This window comes from Stylophora pistillata, chromosome 2 (assembly GCF_964205215.1).
Source record: "Stylophora pistillata chromosome 2, jaStyPist1.2, whole genome shotgun sequence".
Taxonomy (NCBI): domain Eukaryota; kingdom Metazoa; phylum Cnidaria; class Anthozoa; order Scleractinia; family Pocilloporidae; genus Stylophora; species Stylophora pistillata.
The window spans coordinates 12,906,030-12,933,480 of record NC_142520.1 but is presented as its reverse complement, the minus strand read 5'-3'; the positions used below and the strand labels follow the sequence as shown (position 1 = coordinate 12,933,480).

Genomic DNA, 27,451 nt, shown 5'->3' with positions numbered 1-27,451 from the left:
GGGGGGGGGGGGGATCACAGAGGCTGATCACCAGATTGTCATGTCGACCTCCACGCCGTGCATGTTTTACTTAATGTTACAGTTTTGGGATGAGCAACGAGAGTGTAGTGGGCAGGCCAAGGTATTGCCATGGCGTTTCCACCACCTGAATATTGTAGGTTGTTTGCTCAAAAGAAGGCCTACCAAGGGCACCCCAGGACCCCCCCTTCCCCGGCTACGCCCTTTCTATTATGAAACATTGTTCTCTCACATTTGGGCTAGTTGATGGAAAGAGCATTTTAGGTACTCGCAGTAATGATCCATTGATCAAAACCCCTTTATTTTACTTAACGGCTATGAGAGAAATAGCGATGAAAATATCCGACCTTCACTCCTTGATTCCCCAAACCAATTTTGGGATGAGCAATGAGCGTGTAGTGGGCAGGCCAAGATATTGTCATCGCGTTTCCACCAACTGAATATTGTAGGCTGTTTGCTCGAAAGAAGGCCTACCAAGGGCACCCCAGGACCCCCCTCCCCCCCCCCCCCCAGGCCTTGCTATGATGCATCATTGATCTCTTACATTTAGGCCAGTTGATGGAAACAGCATTTTAGGTACTCGCACTAATGATCCATTGATCAAAACCCCTTTTATTTTACTTAACGGCTATGAGAGAAATAGCGATCCGACCTTCACTCCTTGATTCCCCAGACCCATTTTCTTTTTTAAAAGACTTCTTTGCTCTTTTTACCGCTTTTATCAATTAAGTTAATTAAAAGATCGTTCGTACATGAGCTAACTATGCATTAAAGGATGCCAAAGGAAAATAAGAGAACAAAATTGTTTTTCGCTGACCCTCAATTTTCTTGGTTGCTCGCGGGTTGTTTTTGTAAATTACATTAATTTTAAAAACGGAGAAAACATTGGAATCTATCTTCTATTGTTTAGGAATTAAAACATGTGAAGGTGTCTTCTTAGAACTAATCAGAAAGCATAAATAATCGATGTATTTTTCACTTGGCGTTCTCTAGATTTTATAGCAAAACTTAAATGACTTTTTTCTCCCTCTGTAACATACAATAGCTAAGTAACAATTTTTGCTTTTACTCTTGATATCTAATGCTTCTCGACAGTTTTTGGTAGCATTCTACTTGCTTGGATTCTACTTGACTTCTTCTCCCTTGCTTTGACACTAGAATTGTCAATGCTGCTTTGTTCGATCAAGCTGCCTGTTCTAATCAAAATTCAGCAAAACAAGGTAATTATTGGACACTTTAATTCTATGTAACTTTTATTTGTCAGAAAATATGGCAAAATGAATTCTCACAATAGAGGCGTCTTTGCTTAATCTTTAGTTGGAATTTTATATAGGATTAAATCTTCAACTTATTTTCAAAAGATTCCCGTCTTTGTTCTTTAAAATATGATGGAGGGAAAACTATTTTATTTTTGATACGTGATCATGAAGACCGAGTTTGAGTCAGAACTCGTGAAACTCATGTAGATAAATTATACAACATATGCACCCACTGCTTCGACTAACACAAGAAAACTTCTGTTTCAAATAACATTTTACGATAATTTTAGTTCTGTTATTATCTTGTTCATATTTTTTAGACAGATCAGAGTGTCTCTCGCTCGTTCTGATTAGTTATTAATCAGTGTTTATCTATACGATCGATCTGTCCAAGGACAAACTTTTGGACCGCTAATAATAACCACCGAGATTGAATTTTTAGCATGTTTCTTATTGATTGTTTCAGGACGAAATTGATCTAGATGAATTCTTCTCAAAATCTGAGCTGCTGCATGTTGGTGGTCCTTCCCATTTTTATTAGAACTCGCCTACAAAATTTCAAAACGAGTTAACTTCTTCCTACATTTTGGTTCGCTTTATTTCAAATTTCAATGAGCTATACTTGCCGAAAAAAAAAAAAAAGATCCCCATTAAGCCTAGGTTAACTGTTCACGTTAGAGTTTTGTTCTGAGCCCCATTGATGAACTGAAATAGGATATTCAAAGTGTTGAATAACCTTTCCTAATTGACTTGTGGCATCTTCGCATATTGCGGGGAACGAGTTGTCCTTAAGTATTAATTTCAGAGCTAAAAGTCTTCAACTCTTAAGTAGATGTACGAATAAAAAAACAGAGAGCTTTCGATCTGAAATGGAAAGCAATGATCAAAGTGGAACGGCATCTCCCGCCAAAAGATACCAAAGAAGCAACCAAGAAAATTTTAACCATTAAACCTACCGTAAAGAATGAATAAAATCCTTGATCTAACTCACACTTTAAAATGTTAAAGTAAACTCACCATGGTTTGCAAATGTAAAGGCATAAAACCAGCCTCCCAACAAAAAAAGCAAAAATAGGAGAGAAAGCATCGGGCAGCGACGACGCTTCATCTTCAGAGTCTTACGGAAAAGGAAGTTTCGCGATTATTCAAATATTTCTCATCATGATTAATTATCAGCAAGGAGTCTTCTCAATCTTTCTGTTTACAATTCCTCTCACGCCCTTTAGGCATGGAACTGTTCACTAATTGGTTTCTCTTTTTGGCTTAACTCTCGACCGAGGCTCATTTTGTATAAGTTGTGTCTTTTGTATTTAAGGTTGAGGTCAAAATAATTCAATATTTTTATAACTTGTGGTGAATTGACAAAAACACATTAAATTTAAGTTTAAGCTTAAGTTAATGATACTTTGCCAGGCTAATAAAAGTAAATATAATTACAGAAAATACAAAAACTGCATGACTGGAGAACAATTGGGGGAAACTGAATTCCCATACAGTGAATATTCTACAACGTTACAAATGAAGAAATGAAATTTAAATGCAGCCCAAAACTAACCTAACTGAATTGCACACTAAAATTGACGCTAAAAATTAAGAAGTAAAACTTGAATAAGGCCCAAGGCTAACCTAATCAAATTGCATACTTGTCACTCGCGAGTTGCACCTGATTTAAACCTGACAAATATGATCCAATAGATAGGACTTTAAACTTCTCAATGAAGGTGCATGCATAATGTTCGATAGAATACTATTCAAACTTAAAGTAATTTGCACGTGTCTTTTTTTAGATATAATTTGAATATATCAACAAATTTGAAATGGTAAATTGGCTACCGTTACGATTATAAAAGCTGACGTTCGAGTGTTAGCCCTTCGTCGGAGTGAATAGAGGAATTGTGGTTTGTGTGTGCTTTTAAAGGCAGAAAATGGAGGTAAGTTATTGGTGGGAACATGGCAACGAGAAAAAACATGAATAAACTACTGGAATGAAAAGCGTTCGTTAATACCTGTGGGATTTAGACTGCCGGTTTGAAAGATGACCTTTTGTTCAAGAAACGTCTGTATCATAACAAGGTCACCCTTAGCCTCAATCCTGTTCAAAGGCTTGGCCACCAAGCCCACAACTGTCAAAAGGACTATTGTTTAGTGCCTGACAAAGAACATAGCACGAGCGGCTAAACTAATTCCATTACCGAGAATACACGTTAGTATCTTGATACGCATTTTTGCTATCGTCTTGAACTTCTTTTTGATCCCCGGAACTGGAATTATACAAATTCACAGGGAAATATCATTATGCCTACCATTTTCATGAATTAGTGGGAGTGTTGGAGGATAAATTGTTTCTTAAATTGGGCCTAATGTACAATCAGGCCTACAATGATGCATCTCTTAATTCATTTGTTTTACTTCAAACAAAGTACAATACAGTACCAGCTTAATTGACACCTCCTACAGAGGGTTTTTCGGTGACAATGATCTAAAAATTACAAAAATTACAGTACGAAAAAGTATGATAGAAAAATTAAGGAAGCTAAAATTTTGATTAATGCTCGCCAAAGTTACAACTAAGTGCGATGAGAAAGGAAAGCAGCAAGTAATTTGGCTCTAAGTTTGCGCTTAAAATCACGAGAAGAATTACAGAGTTTGAGGGTATTATCTAAACTGTTCCATAAACTAACTGCATGATAGAAGAAAGTCCTTTGTACAGATTTAGTTCTATATAAGGGTATATGCATAAGTTGGGAGCTTCTGGTCGTGCGACCACTTAACTCACCACGTGTCACAAACCTCGAGGAGAAATAAGTAGGAACGGAGCCGGTCATACATTTAAAGGCAAGTATGGCGTCATGGAGATATAACTGATATTCAATAGGTAGCCAGTGCAGTTTTCTCAGAAGCGGAGTCACGTGGTCAAATTTTCTGAGACCACAGATAATCCGGCCTGCAAAATTCTGGACCGCTTGTAGCTTGAGAAGGTTACTGTCCGCTGCATTGGACCAGACGGAGGAACAACAAAACAACTTACTAAACACTAAAGTTAATTATTATCAATAAGGTCGATCTGTCAAACACGTGCTTAACACGATTCATTTGAGCTAAACTTGAGAAGTAAGGGGAAACTGTTTTAACAATATGCTCGTGAAAAGTAAGGCTCGAGTCAAAAGTCGCGTCTAGGTCTTTAACGACGTGCACCGGTATTAGTTCCTTCCCTAAGAGGGAGAGAAGAATAACCGGGATATTATTCAAATTTTGTCGCCTTCCATAAATAATAAGTTTAGTTTTATCAGGATTCAAGAGAGGACGATTTGCGACGCACCAGTTTCGAATCTGTAGAAGATCAGCGTTAAGATCAGCAACAGCCTTAGCCCAGTCTTGGACTGGGAAAGAAATGTAAAGTTCTATGTCATCGACGCAACTTTCAGTAACACAGGACCGGGGGGTGAGGGGTAAATCTTTTACATAAATATTAAACAAAATGGGTCCGAGAACGCTTCCTTGTGGCATGACTGATACAACGGAGTGACGTTAGATCCTCCACTGCTCTTTAAATCATGTTACGGTATCGCCTCACTTTCAATCAATTGATTGCTTTCATCAAAGTAATACAATTCCTTCGAGAATCATAAGTTTATGGAACCCTTTTCATCAATTATTTTTGTTATTGTTGTTGCTCTTGTTGTTGTCCGAAGATCTCATATTTTTTTTCTCTGGTTCAGCTCAAAAAAGGAAAGTTCATGAACAGTTTAATATGTGTACAGCAAAAGAAAGGAAAGGATGGGAAGGGGAGTGGGCTCGAGAACTGAGAAGGGAAATAATCTATCATCATGATGGTCTTTTAAGACCAGTGGTTTAGTGTTAATGATGCTAAAAAACAAAATTCGATTAAAAAAAATAAATAAATAACTGCGCCCTAACCAATGTTTCTTATTTGTATGTCCTGATGTTTAAAAATTACATGTTCTTTTGTTTGACCTCTATCAGCTTAGACTAGCACTGAACTGGCAATATTCGTTTTATTGATTTCTACCACCATTGTCAGATCGTCCACCGCCTCCACAAGAGTCAAGAATATGAATATGTTACCACTGCTTCCTCCAGAGTACCCTCCTCCTCCTCCTTCTCCTCCTCCAGCCCCATCAGCACCTCCAACTCCTCCAAATCCACCAAGAACTTCGTAAACCCAAGATCTGCTTCCCAGCCCGCCCTAGAGAAATTCTTTTCCACCTTCTCCACCTAGTCCCATGGTGCCAACAAACTGCTTTGAACTTCTGCCGCTCGAGTAGAAACCTACCCCGCCGCGAACCGGTCGATAATAGTAACAAGAAAATAGCCGTTTACGTTCGCTTTTTATCAAGATTATCTAACGAAGGTCGATAATTATAATTATTGCTCAGGCAGATTTTATGACTAAATATAGATCTCTCTTGGACTAATGAACAGCTCTAAGTTAAGGATTTTAGATGATGGGGTGTTTATGGGCTAGTACCCAGTCCTAATTACATATCTCCGACCAGAGGCTTCACAGCTAGGACTTCTTAATGAGATAGATGCGTTCCAGTAGTAGTTGTTTGCTTTTCAAGTTCCTTGGGTAGCATTTTAAGATCACAATCAAATAAAGAAATAAACGACAACTACAAAAAAAAAAAAAAAGAGAAAAAACTGACAATCGGGAAAGGGAGTTTTATCAATGCTACTCCTTTAGTTTTTGCCCTTTCTTCGCTCAGTTTTATTCGGCGCTTTTGCATTTACATTCCTGCCTCAGCACTCATGAATAACTAGTGATGTACATCCATAGATTACAAATAAAAGAGGGCTAAGGATCGTTCCTTGTGACAAACCATATTTAAGAGTGGTGAAGTCAGAGAGAACACCATTAACTGAGCACCGCTGCGCATGTGTGATTCGTCAAATACGATTTAAGCCAATCAAGAGTTTACCCTGAATTCCACACCGATTCATTTTAGTTAGTAACAGCTCATCATCAACAGTGTCGAACATCTTTTTTGATTCGCGAAAGACTACGGCATTGACGTAGCCACGATCGATATTAAACGCCCAACTGTTAGTGGCCTCTAGAAGTGTAGTAACAGTAACTGATCGTACACAATCCTCACGCGGAACACTTTGGCGAGATAGGTAGCTGTTTAAACCAGATGAATAACCCTGTTTAAACAAAGGAGTCACTCTGGCACATTTCCAGTGGTCAAGAAATATGTTAGACCGTCAGAGATTTATTAAACAGATCGCATAACGGGCCTGAAATAATATCAGAACAGTCACGAAGCAACCTAGCTTTAGTCTTAGACAATCTATTTAGATGGGTAAGGCCATCACTGGTAGTTGTTGGACGAAAGCAAGATTTATTGTAATTTTCAGTAATTTTATTTAGTAAATTAATAGACTCCTCGTCCGAACCTAATGGTATTTCACGGGCTATTCTATACCCTATAGTTAAAAAGTATTCGTTAAAGGCGTTCGAGATCTCGTTACATATAGAGACTTCATTTACTTTCACATCCCTTCTAATTTTGACCCTCAGCTTTTTTAACAGGGCATAGAGCCATTTTAGGTCTCACTTGTTCCCGCCAGAAATCGTTGCACCTTTTGCCCTTGATACCAGTCAGTTTTGCGTTTTTCCACTACTCTTTTAATTCGACTTCAATTGGAAGTAATATAGTTGCATCACAAACTTAACGACCCGTAGCCAATATTTTTGTTAAATTGTGGCTACATATGTCGCTGAATTCAGCTTACCCCAGTTAAAGGGGAGAATATGGCCTCATACTACGAAGCTTGAAATATTACAGATGGACAAACTGAATGGGAGAGCTTTTATTAAAGAAAGATCGAAAAAGCCAATAAGGACAGAATGTTCACAATTTCTTCCAATTTTTGTAAGTTAAAAGAAAAAGAACATTTTCTTTATTTCGAAGGTTCTTTAAGTTAGCATGGTAAAATGTAGGGTTGTAGGGATCTTTCTCAGAAAGTTTTAACTTTTCATTGAGATTTGCACGAAATTTGCACGTTATACTGTAATAATGCGAATTGCGAAGTCTTTGCACAATTTACTGGCAAACTTAACAGAATTTTCCCGATATTAATGTAGGTGGATTACAATAACCTGGATATTTTTGTATCTATTTGTAAAGCTTATCTAAACATTTTTTCGAAGTTACCTTCTTTTATATCAGATGTGATCTAGCTTTGGTTCATAAATTCATGAATCACGCTCACCTTTCTTCATAATTTTGGATTCGCATATCAGTTTTGGCCTTAATTACGCGTCAGTTATAAAGCCTTTGCCACCCACTTGAGTGTGTACATGGAACCTCTCTGTACATGTGATGTATAGCTTAAGCTAAAGTAAGCCTGGAAGGAGAGCAGCTAGTATATTTCCCAGCCCTTTCTCTTTATCAGAACTCCTCAAGGATTGTTGAAGAGTTCACTCAAGGGAAATTTGGGACCCGTCGTTAATCATGTGGAGGGAGGTATGAAGCCAAGGGGGGGGGGGGGGAGGGTTTCTAGTGGCATTGGAACGATTGAGGGGAATAGCAGGTATTATTCACCTCCGAGCAGCCAATGGCACAGATTCGCGCGTCAAGAGTTTAATTTCCAACCGTTTTTTTGGTATAATGTCACGAATAAATTAACTTTAATTTCTTGTATCTGTGTGGTATGTACTCAAACATTTATTCGCCTCATTGTCGCTGAAAGGGGTGGATACTTACGGCTCGGTAAATGTCTACAGCTATTCCCCTACACCTCAATGAATAATTGTTAAGTGTTGGCAGGATAACGTGCATGACTCGAAATATCGTCTAGAAAACTCTAACTTGATTTCTCTTTTGGGTTTTATTTCTTCATCCCTTTCAAAAATTTGGTGTGGCATCAAGTCCTCAAAACAAATATTTTTCCCTGGTTTAGAAATGTTTTGAGAAAAGAAAAAGAACAGCTGGTGTGAGTATTGATAAGTATTCCTTTGCTGGTTTACAATCTCTAAATTCACTGTCGATGGTACATTTTCACTTTATGTTATCATTTCATGTTTTGTTGCAAAATGAGATTAGTACTTACTGAAAATCAAAAGGGAAAAATTTAGTGGGCGCCCACCTCGAATAAGCAGCCAATCTAAACGTTCAAATGTGCCAGAAGGATTAATTCAAGGAGCTTTTGTGTTGTGGTACAGTTACTGCTACTTTTTATATGGAGCATTAGTTCAAGAGAAAAATCACAACAGAAGATTTTCTGTCGCAACATGCTTTTGTAGCCGTGTTAATAATGAAATCGCCATTTCCGACGAAGTTGCGGAACGAGTGGACGCTGAATGATGGATGCTCTCAAGAAGGTCTCAAAAGGGTCAACCATAAGCCATAAAACTGCCAAAAAGGTTCGCCGCTAAGCGTAGAAATTGACAAAATTTAACGGTTAGTCATGGTAAAAACTGTAGATTTTATTTTTAATTTTAATCATTATAAGATGTTTACCTCTGATATTGGAAGATGAAGACTGGCTAATTTATATGTTTTCAAAAGGAAATTCAAGAGTTGGAGCCTTCGTTTAAGATACAACACTAAGGTTAGATAAACGTATACAATGGTGTCCAGTTCCCTCAAGCTAAGAAAAATGTTCACATTAAAACTCAAATTTATACATGATGTGTACAGGAAACACGAGCAAGCGATTCTAAACCTTGGAAAAACTCTTGAAATAAAACACAATTAAGTAAAAAGATCAACAATGCAAGGTAATTTCAATTTGGCCCCAAAACCTCTACAATATTTTAAATTTTACAAGGTCAATTGGGTGGTGTACACTGGCACTGTATTGTTATTTCAAAAATTGACCGAAATTTTTTAAGAAAAATGGAAAGAATTGAAAAGCTGCCTCATTAACCCAAACCCTAACCCTAAGCTTAGCCATAAGAAAATGCGATAGATTATAATGAGATAAATTGTCATAGGGCTGCATTCTTTCCTCACTGGTGCGCGCTCTCATTGGTTAGTTTTAGGGTCATATGACCTCTAAATATGAAATGGTTTCCGTCAAAAGTTTCTGAGTGTTCTGTTCAGACTACTAAAATGTTTTGTTCCGACTACTAAAATATTTTGTTCAGACTACTAAAATAACTTCAAGCGAAAAGCACATGTTTTGATATACCATAATAGTAACGAAGCAAAAAATTTTCTCCGTAGGATGGTCCCGTCATAAGTCCAGTCTCACTGGGGGGCGTGAGATCCTCTCACTGTGGGTCCGGGCCCGAACACTGAGAGGGCATCATTGTGAAGTTCCATTACGGTTTAAGAGTAACAGTACAATTTTATCCGCGAATGTTGACCTACACCCACCTTCGCATGTGAACAGATCGTGATTTAGGGTGTCACAAGATAGCACGAGATTATACTGACAGTATTTGTCTCTCTTATGAGGTTACATATAAATCAACCTTGAGTTTCATTTGTTTGTTGTGTATTGTTTATTTTCGCAATATAACCTTGACTTTTCTGGATGTGCTATACAGCAGATCACTCAGTGGCTCTTTATTCGAAAAACAGAACATTTTCCCCCTCGGGTCCAACCTGGGAAAAGGACAGTTTCCCTCGGGATCAACCTTTTAAAGACATAAAAGTGCGTATGCTCAAAATACACTAACACTAATTTTTACATTTAAAAACCGCGTTTTTGCAGTATGTCCAATATTTTTTATGGATTCGCTAATAATTGCACACTCTACTGTTCGACATGTTTAATCAGTCACCGCTGAGAATTTTTTGATTGTCCAAAAAAATTTCTTTTACATTTTGGTTATGATCACCTGACCATGGCCAAATGATCGAAAGCAACATTCATTTTGTTGATTTTTGCCAACATTGTAAGATCCTCCACCGCCTCCACAGGAACTATGTTTATTATCTCCACTGCCTCCTCCAGAGTACCCCCCTCCTCCTCCACCGCCTCCCCCTTTTCCAAAAGCTCCTCCACCTCCACCAAATCCACCATAAACATTGTTAAACAGAGCTCTACCTCCCACTCCTCCCTGAAGAAATCCTTTACCACCCTCACCACCACTTCCTATGGTACCACCAAACCTCACTGAGCTTCTGCCGCTGGAGTAGAAACCTCCTCCGCCGCCACCTATCGGTGATAATAAAAATAAGTAGTTGTATGCAGTTGATTCGTAATCTTTACATTTAGTTTCAGAAATAAGTGAAACTCTTCATTCTACTGCTGATGAGACTAGAAGTTCCTTTCGTGCGACAGAGATTAGCGGAGATTGATGATATAGTAGTTACTCATTTATTAAAGAAAGGCCAATTTCAGATTGATGCCGTAACAACTGAGTCAGTGTTTATTTAAAAATTAAAATGGCAACCTTCACTCATTGGTTTGCGCTTTAAAAATGAAAAATGCGGTAAGAATTTGAAAAATAGCGATGCCTACAGGCCAAAATTAAAAGACGAAATTTAAATGTAAATCATTTTAACATAAAACACATCCTCAAGGAGAGAACAATCCAAGAAATCGTCCTGTTTTAGATTCCTTTTAGAAGAGTTAAATTCTCAAGGTGAAAAACAACACAACACAAAACAGACAAAAACAAAAACAAAACGAAAACGTTTTTAAGCATTCAGCGATGATAAACACCTAACCTTACTGTCGTGCAGTACCAGGTCAAATTATTTCATTTTGATTTCAATAATTTGTACCTTTCACGTTTTTTTTTTCTGACAATTAATTGATATATGGCTAGGAGACATGGGGTTCTTGTTTCGGAAACAGATGGTCACATGTCAAAACAACCAAATTACCGGAAGCGCCAGTGTCAGCGGTCTGTGCACCATGTCCATTGCTCCCCCCTGACCATGATCTGTAACCAGAATTTCCCGGTGAACCATAACTAGCATCACATCGTGACTGCCTTGACTTTAATCCCTGCATACCTCCTCCGCCCCCGGCTATGATCAAAGATTTGTTGGCTCCTCTCACTACAAATGTACCTCCACCACCGCCAGAAGACCAATTACCCTTGTTTATTCCTCCTTCTTGACCGATAAGTATCTGAATGACTTCACTCTTGTTTAAACTGAATGTTCCAATCATTCTTGCTCCTCTTCCTCGATACTGAGCACTGTTGCTGAGTGTATCGTATCCTCCTGCTGCTCCTATTGCTTCTATTCTGTATTCGCCAGTGTACGGCACAGTCCACTGTTGAATACCGCTGGACAGTGTAACTTGTCCGTCATGATCCTGACCTGCGTAGTGACTGGCCAGCGTTGTTGGACCAAATCTTCCACTGGCGTTGAGGTTCGTAAAAACGGCACTGAATACTGAAAGGTAGTAGTTAAGCTATCTCTATCAATATAAACATAAACGTTTTCCTTTTATTGGAGGTACATTGCATTTACAAAGAGAAATATTGAAAATTGATTAACAAGTGAATCGATCCTTAAAGCTACTTATGCACTAATTTGAGCATTAAATTATCTATCTAATTCTTTTTCATTGGATCATGTATTCAATTCGTTGTATCTCGATTGATGGGTACCCAATCGTCAACAGATATTACCCCTTCCTCGCATCTGATTGTGGTTGTAAATGTTGTGTCAGTCTTGTTTGTTAAAACTGATAGCTTTTGAAATCGGCTTTCCACTGAACCTGTCAGTTTCTTCGTCATTTTCAAAGGTTAAGCGTCTTAATACTTCCTAAATCTCTCTCCTTTTAAGGGATAAGCCCTTCTTCTTTAAAAGCCGTTCTTGGGTTTCTTACTTATTTTTTAGTTGCAAGGGAATCGTTTTAATATCTACCATCAAGTGTCACATCAACATACTGGTTTTTTACAAACGTCAGCCCCTTAAGTTTAAACGCTCAAACGAGGCTACTGCTAAACGATCCCTATTGCTACACTTATTGCTTCTGGAAATCGGAAAAGCGAGTTTTATCAACGCTCCTGTGCTAGTTCGGCTTTTTTTTTTTTTCTCTTATTTTGGGCTTTTCAAGGCACTTTTATTTAATAACTAATCATTTAAATTGTCCGCCATTTTTTTCGTAACTTCAATCACATTCTTCGCATGCGCAGTGCGAGAAAACCTGTCTAGCCGGTTCTCTGGAGTATAAATACCGCGAGATATTTGTGCTGGTTTTGGGCGTTACTCGTACCCAACGAAGCACCGTTGGATGATATTTTATCAACCATCCATTAGTTCATGCTTAGCGACGTTTATCGTGATATGGATGCACGCGGGACCTTTGGAGAGCACAAGCGAGCACTCATCATGTTCAGGTAAATATAAACAAACGAGGATAATGAATCTATTGTTTCTGATGTTAGGTATTGGTGGTACACTCGTCTACATCTCAAGAAACAAATTCTTTCCGTTGATAATGGAATTAAAAACAAATAAATGATAAAAGCTTGCAGGTATGTTCTCACTGGATGACCTGTGATAATCGACAAAACTGAAAGCGTGCTATGTGGAATCAGGTTTAGGGACCAGTCGTTATCTATCGGAGGAAGGATGAAGGGGCTCGGGAGATCACATGATTTTCAGGGGGTACGGATACGAAGTGTGATACATGACTCGTTGATCAGTTAGTCATCGGAAGACATGTCGAGGCATACGAGACCAGAGTAAGATAGACACAAAATTGGCGAATATTTATAGTAGTCAACATGATTATCAGAGCGTAAGTGCAAAATAACTCTTGCCTTTTTCACAGAATTCTCCCGTGTAACCAGGTGGACACAAACATTTGTATCCCTTGTCCGTAAATCCAACCAGGCAAGTTCCATTGTTGTAGCACATGTTGAAGCAACACTTGTTCTAATGGGCAAGGACATTGAACCTTATTTTTCATAAAATAAGAGAGATGCTATTCATGCGAGCGATTTATACTTTTGATCCATGTTCTTGTTTAACAAATAAAGAAGCCACGACTGTTCTCTGTGGTGTTGTAAAGTACGCAGTAAAGCGGCTAGAGAACGAAAGAAGTAAAGGAGGAGAAACGAGACGTTCTCCCTTTAAAAAATGGTAAACGCCACAGGATACACTATTGAGTTATGGATGCACGTGGGAGGTTGCTAAGCACGAAAGAAGCGTAAGAGTCGCTCGAGGCGATAGCCGAGAGTGACTCTAGTTTCCTGAGTGCTTGGCGAACCTCCCAAGTGCATCCATAGCTCAATGGTGTACGCTGTGGCGTTTACCATTTGTTTTATAACATAACATTGATACATTGTAGCTAAAGAGTTCCCTTTTATTTAACAAATCGTACGTGACCAGAAAAAACAAGCGCGCGCGGAAAAAAAGTTTTTGCATTTGTTCACATCAGTAGCGTACACCCATGGGCAAATAGGGGACGCTAAATTGACCAATCAGAGCGCGCACTTTACTCTGGTTATGTTATAATCACTGTTTCAGCCAGCAGAAGGCAAGTAATATAGAAACTTTATTTTTCTATCAACTTATTTACCTTTTATCATTGGCCGATTCAGGTGTTTTTAGGCCTCCCTTTAGTTTTGAAATGAAATTGCCTCATCTGAGTTTCTGAAGACCTCACAGAAGACTGAGGGAAAAATCCTTTAAACGGTACACACACACACACACACACACACACACACACACACACGCACACACACACAAGCACACACACACACACACACATAAATAATAAATAAATGAACTCTTACCTCCGTGCCTCTATATATAAAGCTTGCCATCGGTTTCAGATCATTTGGGTGTTGTAAGTGGTCCGAGTCACTCAATTGACACAAAACTTTATTTTTTTCTCTTGAGGGTCCCATGTTGATTGATTTACATCTGTCTTCCATTGTACACCAATTTCTGCAGTGACTGTATATATGCATTCCGACTGGCATTAAGATGTTTTTAAAGACATGGCCCACCAATGCATAACCTTCTCTTAGTTTCAGAAACTTGAGTCTCCGACAGCTATCTGTATGTTAGACAGGAGTAGAGAAAGTTTAATTGGTTCATGGATCGGCACATGCGAGTTGGCGAAAAAAGAAATATTGAAAATATGTGAATACGACTGAATGAAATTAAATAATCGTGGATTGGAGAAATTCCATGGATATCAACTGGATCAGCTTAGAATTGCAATTCGGATTCTCTACTATCTGCCCAAAAATTCGTTCTTGTACTGGATCGTCAATCTTTGGTTTGGCATGAGTCGGCATATCGGAATTTTTCCACTTAGTTTCTCAGTTACCGACATTTAAAGCCAGTTGTAAATCCCCAACAGACATGTTAATGTCTGTTGAGGGGTTTAAAAAAAAACCCCTCAATTAAGTTTGTAACCTTTCAACAATATTTTTGTCTGAAATATCGGCACAGAAAAAGAAACGAAAGAATTGTCGACGGTTTCGCCATTTAGAATTTACATGTTTTTAATGGAAACAATTCCAAAAGTGCTTGTGCTTCTTGATTTTAGTTTTTATACATTTTCGAACAAAAATGCATTAATGTGAGTGGAACGAGATCATTCAAAAGCCGGCAATCTCCGGGGTCTGTGTGCGTCCGAGGCAGCAACATCTCATCTTACTATATAATGTTGCAAAGATGAAAAAAATGAACGTTTAATCGTTTGCCTTACGAAGACAATATTTTAAACAGTCCTCGCATGAAGATAGATCTTGGAAACTCTACGCTAGCCATAAATATATTCTATCATTTGCTACTGAAGACAGAAAAGAACTCTACTGACTTTCTTTATTTCACCGCCGTGCCCTTTCATCATTTCACTGACTTGAACTAAGTTCCATGTAAGAAGCTTGAAAACTCAAAATCAAACAAGATTAATTTTCAATCCCTTGATATTAGCCATACTTTCTAGCTCGTACACATAATACTCGAGTCAAAGAAGGTAAGCATTAATTTAGATTGATAAATTATTGAAAGTTTTTTTTTTTTTTTTACTGAGTTCTAACAATTTCTATACTGTTATGGATCATTTAAGATCTCTCACATTTAGGAAAGTTGATCGAAACAGCACTTTAGCTACCCGTAGTAATAATCCATCAAAACCCCTTTATTTTACTTAATGGCCATAAAAGAAACAACGATTAAATATCCGACCTCCATTCCTTGTTTCCCTAAACCAACTTTCTTAAAAAAAAAAAAAAAAAAAAAAAAGAAAAAACTGCTTTGCTCTTTTCGCTCCTTTTATTGATAAAGTTCTTGCTTAGATTACTTACATGAGGTAAATGTGCTTCAACAGATGCAAAGAAAAAATGACAAAACTGTTTTTCCTTGACCCTTAACTCTCTTGATGGCTCGTTGGACATTTTTTAAATTATATTAATGTTAAAGACGGCAGAAACATTTGAATCTTTAATCCATTGTTTAGGAATTAAAGCATACGTAGGTGTCTTCTTTAAACTCATCCAAAAGCATAAATGGTCGATGTGTTTTATCCCTTGAGATGATTCTTAAAAATTCAAAGTAATACTAAACTGCTTTTTTTCTCCTTCTGTGAAAATACAATAGCTAAGTAGAAAAAATTCTTTTAATTGCAGTTGCACGAAATAAAGGAGTAAAGTTCCTGTTGCCTAAAGAAATGTTGATATCTAAAGCTCCTCGACGGTTTTTGGTAACATTCAGTTTGATTGAGTTCTATTGCTCTTAATAACAACCCTTCTTTCGACAACTTTTGTTCCCTTTTCCTTTTCATCTATGGGTTTTTATTTCAGTTCTTGGCTTCCTTACGGGATCTGGTGAATATTTTTCCATGGAGATCTGTTTGTCTTTTTTATAAGAATACACGATGGAATGAATGTAGAATCTTCAAAATCATCCATGATGACTGCATTTCGGGATCTTTGAAAGGCTACAACCTTCACAGAAAACATCAAGCTTTTAAAGCATAATTTTGTGAGATTCCAACAAAGATTTCATTTTAGAGCCTCGAAAATAGTTTATTCATATTCCTTCTCATTGCATCGAAAATTACCTTTCAAACATTCCCTCCTAAACGTTTTGCTCGCTGCAAACTGAGTTATTGTTATGGAAATTATTTTCTTTATCTCTTAAGAATCCCTCACGACCCCGGCGAACTTAACGGGAGGTCTTTATTTTACTCCCATTCAATCGTTAATAACATACTACCACAAGGCATAATACTGTCAATGCTACTTCGTTCAATCAAGCTGCTTCTCCTAATATAAATTCACAAATAAAGCTATTTTGGCCACTTTAATGCTCTGCAGCCAGTTTTGGTCAAAAAATATAGAAAAACCAGTTCTCACAATAGATGCAACTTTGCTTCATCTTTAGTCAGAAATTTATTTTGGATTAAACCTCTGGCTCGTTTTCAAAAGATTCCCTTGTTTCTTCTTTGAAATATGAATGGGAGTATTGAGGAAAAACTCTCCAATTTTGATACCTGATCATGAAGACCGACTTTCAGTCAAAACTCGTAAAACCAATGTAGTTAAAATATACGATATATGCACGCATCACGTACACTAACACTATGAATTATGCTCAGGAAATTCCTGAGAAATAAGGAACTTTTGCTTCAAATAGTATTCTACGACACTTAAGTTCTGTTATTATCTTTTTCAGAAGCTAGACAGAGCAGAGTGTCTCATTTATTTTGATGAATTATTAATCGGTGTTTCTCTACAAGCTCGATCTTTTAAGGGAAAAACTTTCAAAACATGTTCTCTTCTCCAAAAAAAAAAAGATGGATCGATTTATTTCATAAATTTCCTTGAATTTGGTCCCCATAATTTTACATAAAATGTTGACGTTATATTTTTGTTCCAAGCCCTATTGGTGAACTGAAATAGGATATTCAAAATGTTGAATAACCTTTCCCAATTGGCTTCACATATTCACATATTGTGTTGATGACTAAGGAGGCTAAGTTGTCTTTTCAGAATTGCTTAGTGAATTTGGGATCATTTTTTCTTAAGAAGTTATTTGAAAGCTGAAAGTCTTCAAACCTTCTACACATGCATTTATAAGAAATCATAACACAAGGATCACTTCGAGTCAGATTGATTTTGCCAGCGCCCAATTTAACTCTTGGATGAGTTGGAGAAGGACACTGTAAGGGCAAACTAGCTTTCTCAAAAACACACCACAATAGCTCATAGGCCGGAACTCGGGTCCAGAGCTTTTGATCGAAACTCGAACGCAATGACCAAAGTGCCTTCGCATCTCCCGCCAAACGAAACCAAAGAAACAACCAAGAAAGGTTAAAAATATTCTCGGAGGGCCGTGGCTTTTTCAAGGGCACGATGCTTATCAGGTCTGATGAAAGCTTTTCAGAAGCTAAGTTCACAAAGGTTTTTTATTACCCTTTATATTTAAGATTTTCAAAACTGTCGTTCCATGTTCCCTAATGCGACATCTAATTTAAGGTAAAGATTGTTTAGAATTTTTTCATTTTTCAGTCTCACATATCGGAGGAAATGGTTCTAGGGCGCACAAATATGTCTGGAACTCTATACAAGTACATGATTAAAATCCAAAAACCGAAAAAAACAGGAATTTACAAAGATTAAAAAAGAAGAATGGCCATTTCGTGCTGTTTATGACCTTATATAGTAATAATAATAGTAATCAAAGTTTAATGTCTTTACGTGGGGCATGGTTACCCATATTGCCCAAGCCAGAGGCTCATGTATGAAATGCAAGACAACAACCCATCCATTCCACCCCAGGGGAGGAGATCCATCACACAGTAATCTCGTGCGTGGGAAATTAACGTCTCCTACCCCTAACCCTGCAGGAGACGGGACCTCCATTTATTAGTCCCTATCCGTGAAGACTAGAATATCTAGACCATTTCTTGATGTTATAGAAAGGCAGCATATTCTTCTCAACTATTTTAAGACCTTGAGTGTTGGTCCGGCCGGGGCTCGAACCCTCGACCTCCCGCACGTCAGTCCAGTGCTCTATCCATTGAGCTAACAGGAAGGTTGCCATAGTAACCTTTCAAGACTAAATTTCAACTAAGAAGAAATGTGTTAGGAGGAAACGAAAGGTTTTCCCCTGTTCATGATATCTTACTTCAAAATTTAACAAAATCCGCGCTTCTAGAGATAATAAGGAGAATAGGAGGAAAAAACAACGAAATAGTTCTCGTAGATTCGTGATTTTTTTAAGGGCGCGATACGAATTAAGAATAAAGAGTTTTTTTCTTTTTCACGCATTGTGTAGGCGTAAAATATATGCAGATGGTTTCTTAAAACTTCTCGAAAGGCATAAATCACTGATTCGTTTTTCCCTCAGCATTTCTAGGAACTTTGTAGCACTTCTTTAGCTGCGTTTTTCTTTTTCTGTAAAATGCAAAAGCCGATGCAAAAATTATTTGAAGCAGATACTAATCTTTTAATTCATGTAAAGGAACTGGGCGAACTTAATGAAATACTGACGTAGAATTCCTTTTGTTAAAATTAAAATAATCTTCTTGGTGCACGGTTACAACATCTAGTCTGTACGAATTCTATTGTTTAGAGATTTAGCCACAGCAACGAAACAAATGTTTGGGGAAAAAATCTTGTACCGTTCTGTCAACGACTTTCTTTCTTACCTTTGGTTTGTCCCTCCATCTACACAATTTATGTTTTGTTCTTCTTGAGATCTTAGCCTATTTCAGGATCTGGTAAATCTTTTTTCAATCGAATCTTTATCATTTTTTTTTCCTTCTTGGCAGGATGGCATAAGCGTTAAATCTTAAATGTCGTGTAGAGTGACCGCATTACGAAATGCTAATATTTGAAAAGCACTAGGATTTTATGGAGAATGTACGTTAAACTTTTAAAGTTATATTTCTTGAAATTTCCACACAGTGTTCTATGTAAAAACCTCACCATAGGTAATTCCTTCTGTTTGCAAAACACTTAAAATTTCAAAAGGGATAAAATCCAAGGTGCAGATCTATAAATTTCCCTCTAAAACTTTTCGTTTATATGTACTAAATTATTTTAGTAAATTTTCATCAAAACAAGCAAAAAAATTTTAATTTTAACTCACCATGGTTTGCAACTGTGACAGTGTAAGACCAACCTCCAAACAAGAGAAACAGAAATATGAAAGAGAGCACCGGGGAGCGACGGCGCTTCATCTTCTGAGTCTCGTCAGAAAGGAAGTTCTTAGCCTCCTTCTCACGGTAATTCACTTTTTAAGGAGGCTATCAACTCCGACGACCATCAACTTGTTTTCTCTTGCACTGACTATTACGGCTAAATTTTATTTCTCATCGTCATTAATTATTAGGGACTTTAAGCAAACCACGACGGCGACGGCAACGAGAACGTGGAAAAACAATAGATCTACTTGGCAGAACAATAGCCCAGCACGTGCGTTTTAAAACTTTGTACATTTCTTAGCCGTCCTTCGCAAAACAATAACGTGAAGTCACCAAAATTTGCGTCATCTCCGAAGCGAAACCGCCGCGGCAAATTATCTTAATTTACATTTGGAACTCAACGCTACTTTTATGCGTTATGTTGAGTTTGAGGTCTGGCGCCCTATAAGACGGTCAACATGCACATGCAGATATTTTCGATATTCTAACTAAAAGTGGAAACTCATTTTTTAATCGAAGTTTTCCGTGGCGTTGCCGTCCTGGCTGCTTAAAGTCCCTATTAACCGGGAGCAGGAGCCCAATGGGCTCCTGCCGGGAGGTGACTTAATCTGCCTGTTTACATCATTCGTGCATAAAAGATATTCAGTAATTACTTTCTCGCTTTGGCTTTTTGCACACTCAAACCGATCATTAAAACAATGGTGAAAACAAAAGAAAAAATAATTATAATAAAAGATAAATAAATGATAATAAGAAGACGAAAAAAAAGGAAGCTATAACAGAAAATTTGTCGTTGTCAAGTTATTTTCCTTATTACATAACGAGCCCCACGCCGTTAGCAACCAAAAAAAATCTAGGTATAATCTAGCTTGCATCGGCCCCTCCCCTTTCTATCTCTCTTTCCCCTCTATCCCCTCCTGACTTTACCCCCTGGTCTGTCGCTATCCTTTAGGTTCGGTTCCCATAACATTCCCACTTGGACGTATATCATTCATTACCATTCTCTCAGACCTTACTAGGTGAAATATTTTCCAGTGTGCGTGAAAAAAAGAGTAAATGAATCATTTCGAGAATTCTGGTGATGCAAAGGCAGCTATTTTAACTTACCTTCAGAACTTAGATAATTCTATAGCCACACTCTCTCTCTTTTATATTCCATTTTCATTCTGAATGTAAAGAGTGTTTCTCTGAAATTTGATTTTGTTATCATTCATTCCCCGTGGTGCCTAGCTATTACAATTATCAACAGTAATGCTACCTGCGCTTAATAATTTAAGTCAGGTTCATATTCACACCTCGAAGTAAGTATTCCGTTCTCCTTTTGAAAAAATTTATAAAGAAGTTGGAGGACCAAAAAGCAGTAGTTACGTGATGAATTCGAAATGAAAACATTCATTGCTTCTTCAGCTTCATTTGGCCTAGCCTGTAAACAAGCCTGTAATGATATATCTCATATTTAATGTATTTTAATCAAAAGAAGGAGATTTTAGACCCTCCACTGTTCTTACAATCATGTCACAGCAACCGCCTAAACTGCTGTGAAGTCACTTACTTTATCAGAAATAGTAACTTGAATAATTATACAGTCGGGTGCATTTTTTATTTTCCTTGTTTTGTCGAAAAGCGTCGGAGAATAAAGAAGTTTTACAACTACTGTTTGCAGAATTGCTGCTTGCTAGTTTATATTTTAAAAAAAATAGACCCCGACGCCTAAGCACTCGTTTCAGCTGGCGCAAGCTTATTTCAATTCCATGAAAACACAAAGAAAAAGTGAGGATCTCTGAATAACCCAGATCAAGAGAAAAAAAGTAATTGACGATATCGTTCGTCTGGAAATTTATTAGGCAAGCCATTGCCAACGTAAGGTGGTAATACTGCGCTGGATAAATGTTTTATTCCAAAAGTAAAAGTCCTTTCAAATAATATCTTGACAACGCCATCTTACTATGTTGACTGCGTGATTAATATAACGCACTCGCTGAGTGAGGAATATCGTGCGATACAATTTAATTTCATCGCGCGATAAATTCTTAATTAACCCGCAAAAATTTTTCATCTATCACGCGATAAGTTATCATTTATCGCGTGGTAATTTCTATTTATCGTATGACATTTTGATTTTATTGCGAGATAAAAAAATGTGGCTTGTCCTCTATGGACCACCGTATTAATCTCTTTGAAAATATAAATTTCTTGTTATGTACACGCTGGACCGTTGTCAATGCATTTCTTTCCGTTGCTATGCTTGGTGTCACGAGACCCATTAACAAGTGTCGATGGATCGCAAGAAAAGCCACTATTAAACGGGGGATATAAATTCCAGTTTACTAGTTAAGAAAGACTTGAACGTTTTAAATGCTAAACAAATTATCCATTACTAGATAAAATCCAGTTTTGTAGTTAAATTTCGCTTAGATCATATGAAAATAACATAATTTCGTGACCCCCTTTTCAACATATTTCGATTTACACTGATCTCAGAATTGGGCAAATCTTCGTTATTGAGGGAGGGAACGGTTGGGCTAACAACTATCTTTGATTTCCATTTAGGCTACCCCTGTGAGGTTTCGATTTAAAAGCGCGGTAAAAAAAAATCTTCAAATTTTACGATATTAAAGGGTTTAAGGTCCCGTAACATCTTAGCTAACCATTCCGTTGTCTTTTTCCAAAGCCAAAACCCAAAAGAAATCTCTTTTTTTAGTCAACTGACTGAATGAAGCTTTCTAAAAGCGCAAAATAAAATGTAGATAAATGCCCGAATGACCACAACATTACTTCGCGTAGAATGCAAGATGGCGGCTACAAGAAGTGCAACAGAAGTTTGTAAAAGTAGGAAATGTTCGAAGACAGCTAGTCATAAAGGCAGATGCAACTCAGAAAAGCCTATTATTCTGTTTTGGGAATTATCTCCAGTGTTTCAACTGAACACAAGTAAACGGAAACTGTTCGAAGAGGAAAAACAATTTGAAGAAACGCACGAGGAGAAGAGACTGTTACTCGATGACTGAGAACAAGCACTCGAGACGAGCAAACAATTAAAGAACACCTTGTTAGAAGAGGGAGGTAAAACTTTTTAACAAATAGATACATTCAGTACCATATCATTTCACATAATGAAGAGACAGTGCAATATTTTATTTTTAACTCACACAAAAGCTTACTAATGCATTGTTTATAAAAGTCTATTATAAATTTATAAGCTTAGTACATGTAGGAATGAGAGAACATAAGAAAAAAAATTGCATGGGTGGATTTTGGATCATTAAAATAGCATGGGAAAATCAAGTGGAGCTTCTATATTTATACTTTCCTTTAAACTAAAATCATCTGTGTACTTTTTTACAGAGAACGAGTTGTGTAGTCCACATGCTGGTTTTGAAAAAATGAAAGCACTGGCTGAATCAACAAAGAAGGAGTTGTCTGCAGTTACCCAGCAGAATGAACTGCTGAAATCCATGATTTCATCCCTTGGTTTGGATTTTAAGCAATTTTTTAAGTCAAAACGGGAGCAAAATAGTACATCAGCAGCTACTAAACCAACTACAAGGCATCACAGACGGAAAGAGGCAGAAAAAGCCTTAAAGTTTATCCATGGTGGAGGTTCAGGTTCATTTTATGGAGCATGGGACTATATTGTTGCTAATGCTCCTAAAGAACTGGTTGGTGAGTTTATTACTGGCTATCAAAGAGGAAAGTATATCCAAGAAGTGTTTGAAAAGGCAATGAAAGAGCACCAAGCATCTCCTGAAGCTTTAAAGAAAACCATAGCAACCAAATATCAGAACTTTCTTTCCCGAAGGAATTTCAACTTAGTGTGCAAAACCCAGACTTCATATTTTAATGCGGAGTCAGAAGTATGGGTTCCAAGAAATGTCAGGTGTGTGGGGGTAGATTTGAGAGTTCCACAACCCATTTCTAATGCTGCTGTAGACAAGTTTGTTAAGCAGTTAAACATTGGTGCAGCTAATCAAATCCCAAATGCTCCTGGAGTGTCAAGAACAGTCACTGGACTTGTGTTCATGATTATTGATTTACACCTGCGAGTACCACATCTGATGAAGAAGCTTGTTTGGTTCAGTGAAATGGAAAACCATTTCATTTTCCAGTTCTTTGATGATGGTGCCCCTCAACGCAGCCCATTGAAAATGTCAATAGGCAGTTTGACAATGTGGAACCTGGGTGACAGAGTGCGAAGTTCTGACTTCCAATACCTCTTGCACTGTGTAAGCCTAGGAGAGAAACATGAGGCATTAGAAAATCTTTGGAAGCAGCACACAGATGAGATGGCTTTGCTGGAGGGAAACATTAGCCCTGTGTGTGGTAAACAGTGCACAGTAGAGTTCCAGACAAGCGCCGATATGTGCTGGCAGAGTTGGGCCAATAATGAGCTCAACCAAGCTTCAACTTATCCATCTCCATATGCAAATGCACGCAAGGGATCAATGAGTACAATGGAAGGCTTGATTGGATACTTGCCATCTGATACTTGGAAACCTTACAGCATTGCTGATCGATCAGAGCATGCAAAGAAAGTTGCCAAATTCATGTCAACTGTTGAAAGCACTCTTCCACAAAAGAGTAAACATGAACGGATCCTGGCATACATGGCAGAAAATGTTATCAGGTAACTTGGCCCTCCTCGCATTGGAGAGTTTGCTGACAGGCAAAGACCAGAACCACTCCACTGTGAGATCAATGTTTGGCAGCAAATCTCATCAGTCATTTACTTGGAATTTGTCAAAAGAGGTATGTTTGATGTCTTTATTAGAGTGCTAGGCAATCCCACAACAAAGCCTGCAGATGCACAGGGTACAGGTAACACAATCAATGAACAGCCATCATTGGGTTGTGGATTATCCTATCTGGTGCCTTTTATCAAGGAGCACTGTCAAGATAAAAAAGGGGCACAACAAAATTCCAACGAAGCTTATTGGAGCTCAAGCCATTGCACTTTCAAGATATACATGCCGCTTCATTGGTAGTTTGTACTGCACAGATGAGTCACTGTCACTGCGTGTTGTACGTTTGGCACTTGGTAGAATAGTGCTATTTCTCCGGCATGCATTTTCTACTTTTAACAAGGTCTCAACAACACCAGCAGATTTACAAGAGCTTAATGAACACTGTAAGCTCTATTTCAATTTGATGTGCCTGTTTTTTCCAAGTCACGTTAATGTCACTGTTTGGACAGTTGCATATGCAATTCTCTACCATGCCTTCAAGCTCTTTAAGACTTTCAAGGTTGGGTATGGAATAATTTCCCAGCAAGCAAAGGAAGCAAAGCATTCTTGTGTTGAGAATGACCTTGCATTAAGCAACAGATCCAAGAGTCAGGACACCTCCGGTAAATGGTGGCAAGTAATGAGAGCCAACTATGTACGAAGCTTTTACCTTCCTGAACATCAACCGATGCCAAACACCTACAAGTCACACTTTCAATCTCGTGTGCCTCCTCATTGTCAATCAGTTGGACTTTGTAACTGTGGGAGGGATAAAGATGAAGAATCAGACTACTGTGACACTTGCCTTGAGTGTGATGAAATTGTTAAGTCTGCACAAAGCCAAAAGCTCTCCGAAAACTTAATTAACATTCTTAAACCCCAGTCTTGCACACTCTGTGGTGAGCGTTTTGCCGATAAAAGCATGTTGGAAGTACATGTTTCAGCGCACGGGCAAATGACAATTACCAACAAGAGCCCTAAAAACATGACTGTTGCAGAACTTAAAAGTGAACTGAGGAAACTGAATGTCAGTACAGTTGGTACAAAAGACATTTTGATCAAGAGACTGGATATGAAAATTGCTGGAGGTTGCTAACTATAATAATCATATACTGGTATATGAATATTATATCAATGGATAGAGCGCTGGACTGTTGTACGGGAAGTCGAGGGTTCGAGCCCCGGCCGGAGCAAAACTCAAGGTCTTAAAATAATTGGGAAGAATTTGCTACCTTTCTATAACATCAAGAAATGGTTAGATATTCTAGTCTTCTCGGATAGGGAAGAATAAATGGAGGTCCCGTCTCTTGCAGGGTTGGGGTATGAGACATTAATTTTCCACACACAAGATTACTGTGTGATGGATGTCCTCCCCTGGGGTGGGATGGGTGAGTTTATTGGGATCGCAGTAGTCGGCGCAAGCTGTTTCGGTGTACCTGCCGGTTGGCGAAGCTAAATAAATAAATATTAACATTTTTTATAAGAGAATATCAATTCATTTGTTTTAGGAATGTTTCCCTGTAATTAAAGCTGTGTGTTCCAGAGGATCTTCTTTACTAATTTTCATGATCTTCTAGATTCTTTTATTTTGTAAATATTTTTTTTTGTGAGCAGGAAATATGTAACGTACCTGCACGTAAACTTACTTATTACATGACTGAGAAAATTAGTTCATTGTGATTGACTGAGAAAAAGCAATTTACTGTCAATTTTTAATTTACATTGCAGAGCAAACTACTGCACGCACTTTTGTAACTTCCTCAGTCTTATAATGAATAAGTAATCTTGTGAAAACTTGAGAAATTAAGGATTTAGACTACTTGTGATATCTGAAAATTATTATGAAAGGCTCATGTTATTATGAGGTCAGATACTGTCTTCTGTAATAAATATCATTTGCTGGATTATCTAAGTTTTGTTGTGAATGGGAACATTGAATGAAATGGACCAGCTTCAATTTCATGCTAGGCCACTGCTTAAGTCATGTTTACAGTTTGAGGTATAGTTCTTAGTAGACTATAAAATAAAGCAATCTAGCTAACAGTTCAGCCATTCACTAGTGCTTGAAGGCTTGAATCCAATACACAGTGTATTCAGCTGTGTATGTTTGGAGATAAAATGTCACTGTGACACGTTGTGTCTTCATAGCATAGTTCAGGCAAAATGGGGTTGACTCTGTCACAACAGTTGTAGACCTTCCACTGTACACAGAGTCAGTCTTGCCACCAGCTTTGGATGGAACGTTTTTGAAGTGCCTTTGTGCAAAGAAAGTTTCTCCTGAGAAACGACATGGCGAGAATAACTTCCTAACAGAATTCATTTTGGTTAACGTCAGCACATGTTTTGAACCATCGGCCTTTGTGTCCACATCTCCCGAATATCCTCGAACCAGAACAAGGATGTGTCTAAACACTGACCAAGGGACAAACAAATTAACTGGATTCACTAGTCCAGTTGCTTTAGACCTCGATAGCTTTCATTTTACCGCCTTCCCTATTTCCTCTAGGTATGAATCGATCATAGGGCCGACCAACTCAAGCTTGTTTCCCACGACTTCCTCTAACTGCGAATCCATATTTAACATACCATAATTTGGTTTTCTCTTTGCTTTGCGGACAGCTTTTATCCACTGTCTTTCCACGAAAAACTTCATTTCCACTTGTGAGACATTCCAGAATGATTTGCCACGTTCTGAACCGTCAGAAGCTCGTAAATCTAAGTCAAGATCACAACTTTCCCTCGGCATTTTACCGAAAGATTACCTTTGTTTTCACTGATTTCAGTAGGGCGACCGCAGCGCTACGTGAGCCCGCCTACCTTTTTAGATGAACACCACTGACATTTATGAGCCCGCACGAGTGGAAAAATTTTGCCGCTATTATGCCAATGTGGTGGTCACGTGTAAGCTTGAATAGAGACGCGTTGAACTATAGTATTTCACGTCTTTTTCGCAGAGGTAAAATAAAGGTCAACCTCAGGGGCCCATGAAGAGGTCTGTCATATTTATTTACAAATCATAATGAACACCACCTTAAAGATTTATCCTTGTATTTAAATTCCTCCAATTCTCTACCTTTGGCCGCTTTAAGCAGCGCGTCCAGCTTGAAGAGAGTTCGCGTTAAAATGACAAAAATGCAATGCGAACCGTTTAATGGTTGTCACGAATTATTTTAAGGCCTATGCAAAGATCCGCCATAAAAATGTACGAATCATAATAAACACCACTAAAGCTTTAAATGTTTTTCTTTTAATTCCTCAAAGTTTCTCTCTTGGCCCGCCGTAAGCGGTGCGCCCATTTTGAAAAGAGTTGGGATCATCTTCACAACAAATATCATACGTTACGGTGGCCAATTTACCATTTCAACTTTGTTGATATATCCAAAATATCATACGAAC

The 27,451-nt window shown here is 38.0% G+C and overlaps 1 protein-coding gene and 2 pseudogenes across 1 annotated transcript; 1 reads left to right on the top strand and 2 right to left on the bottom strand.

Moving 5' to 3' along the window:
• Positions 1 to 8,709: 8,709 nt before the first annotated feature.
• Positions 8,710 to 19,890, bottom strand: LOC148737194 (uncharacterized). The gene is made up of 5 exons (XM_088749025.1): positions 19,280 to 19,890; positions 13,963 to 14,228; positions 12,985 to 13,099; positions 11,087 to 11,605; positions 8,710 to 10,412 (listed from the first exon to the last, which is right to left on the bottom strand). Exons 1-5 carry the CDS (start codon positions 19,368 to 19,370, stop codon positions 10,072 to 10,074), a joined length of 1,332 nt encoding a protein of 443 aa, XP_088605151.1. The 5' UTR covers positions 19,371 to 19,890; the 3' UTR covers positions 8,710 to 10,071.
• A 2,236-nt stretch (positions 19,891 to 22,126) lies between these two features.
• Positions 22,127 to 25,320, top strand: LOC148737193 (uncharacterized; annotated as a pseudogene).
• Positions 25,321 to 26,111: 791 nt separating this feature from the next.
• On the bottom strand, positions 26,112 to 26,941 carry LOC148737192 (uncharacterized; annotated as a pseudogene).
• Positions 26,942 to 27,451: the final 510 nt, after the last annotated feature.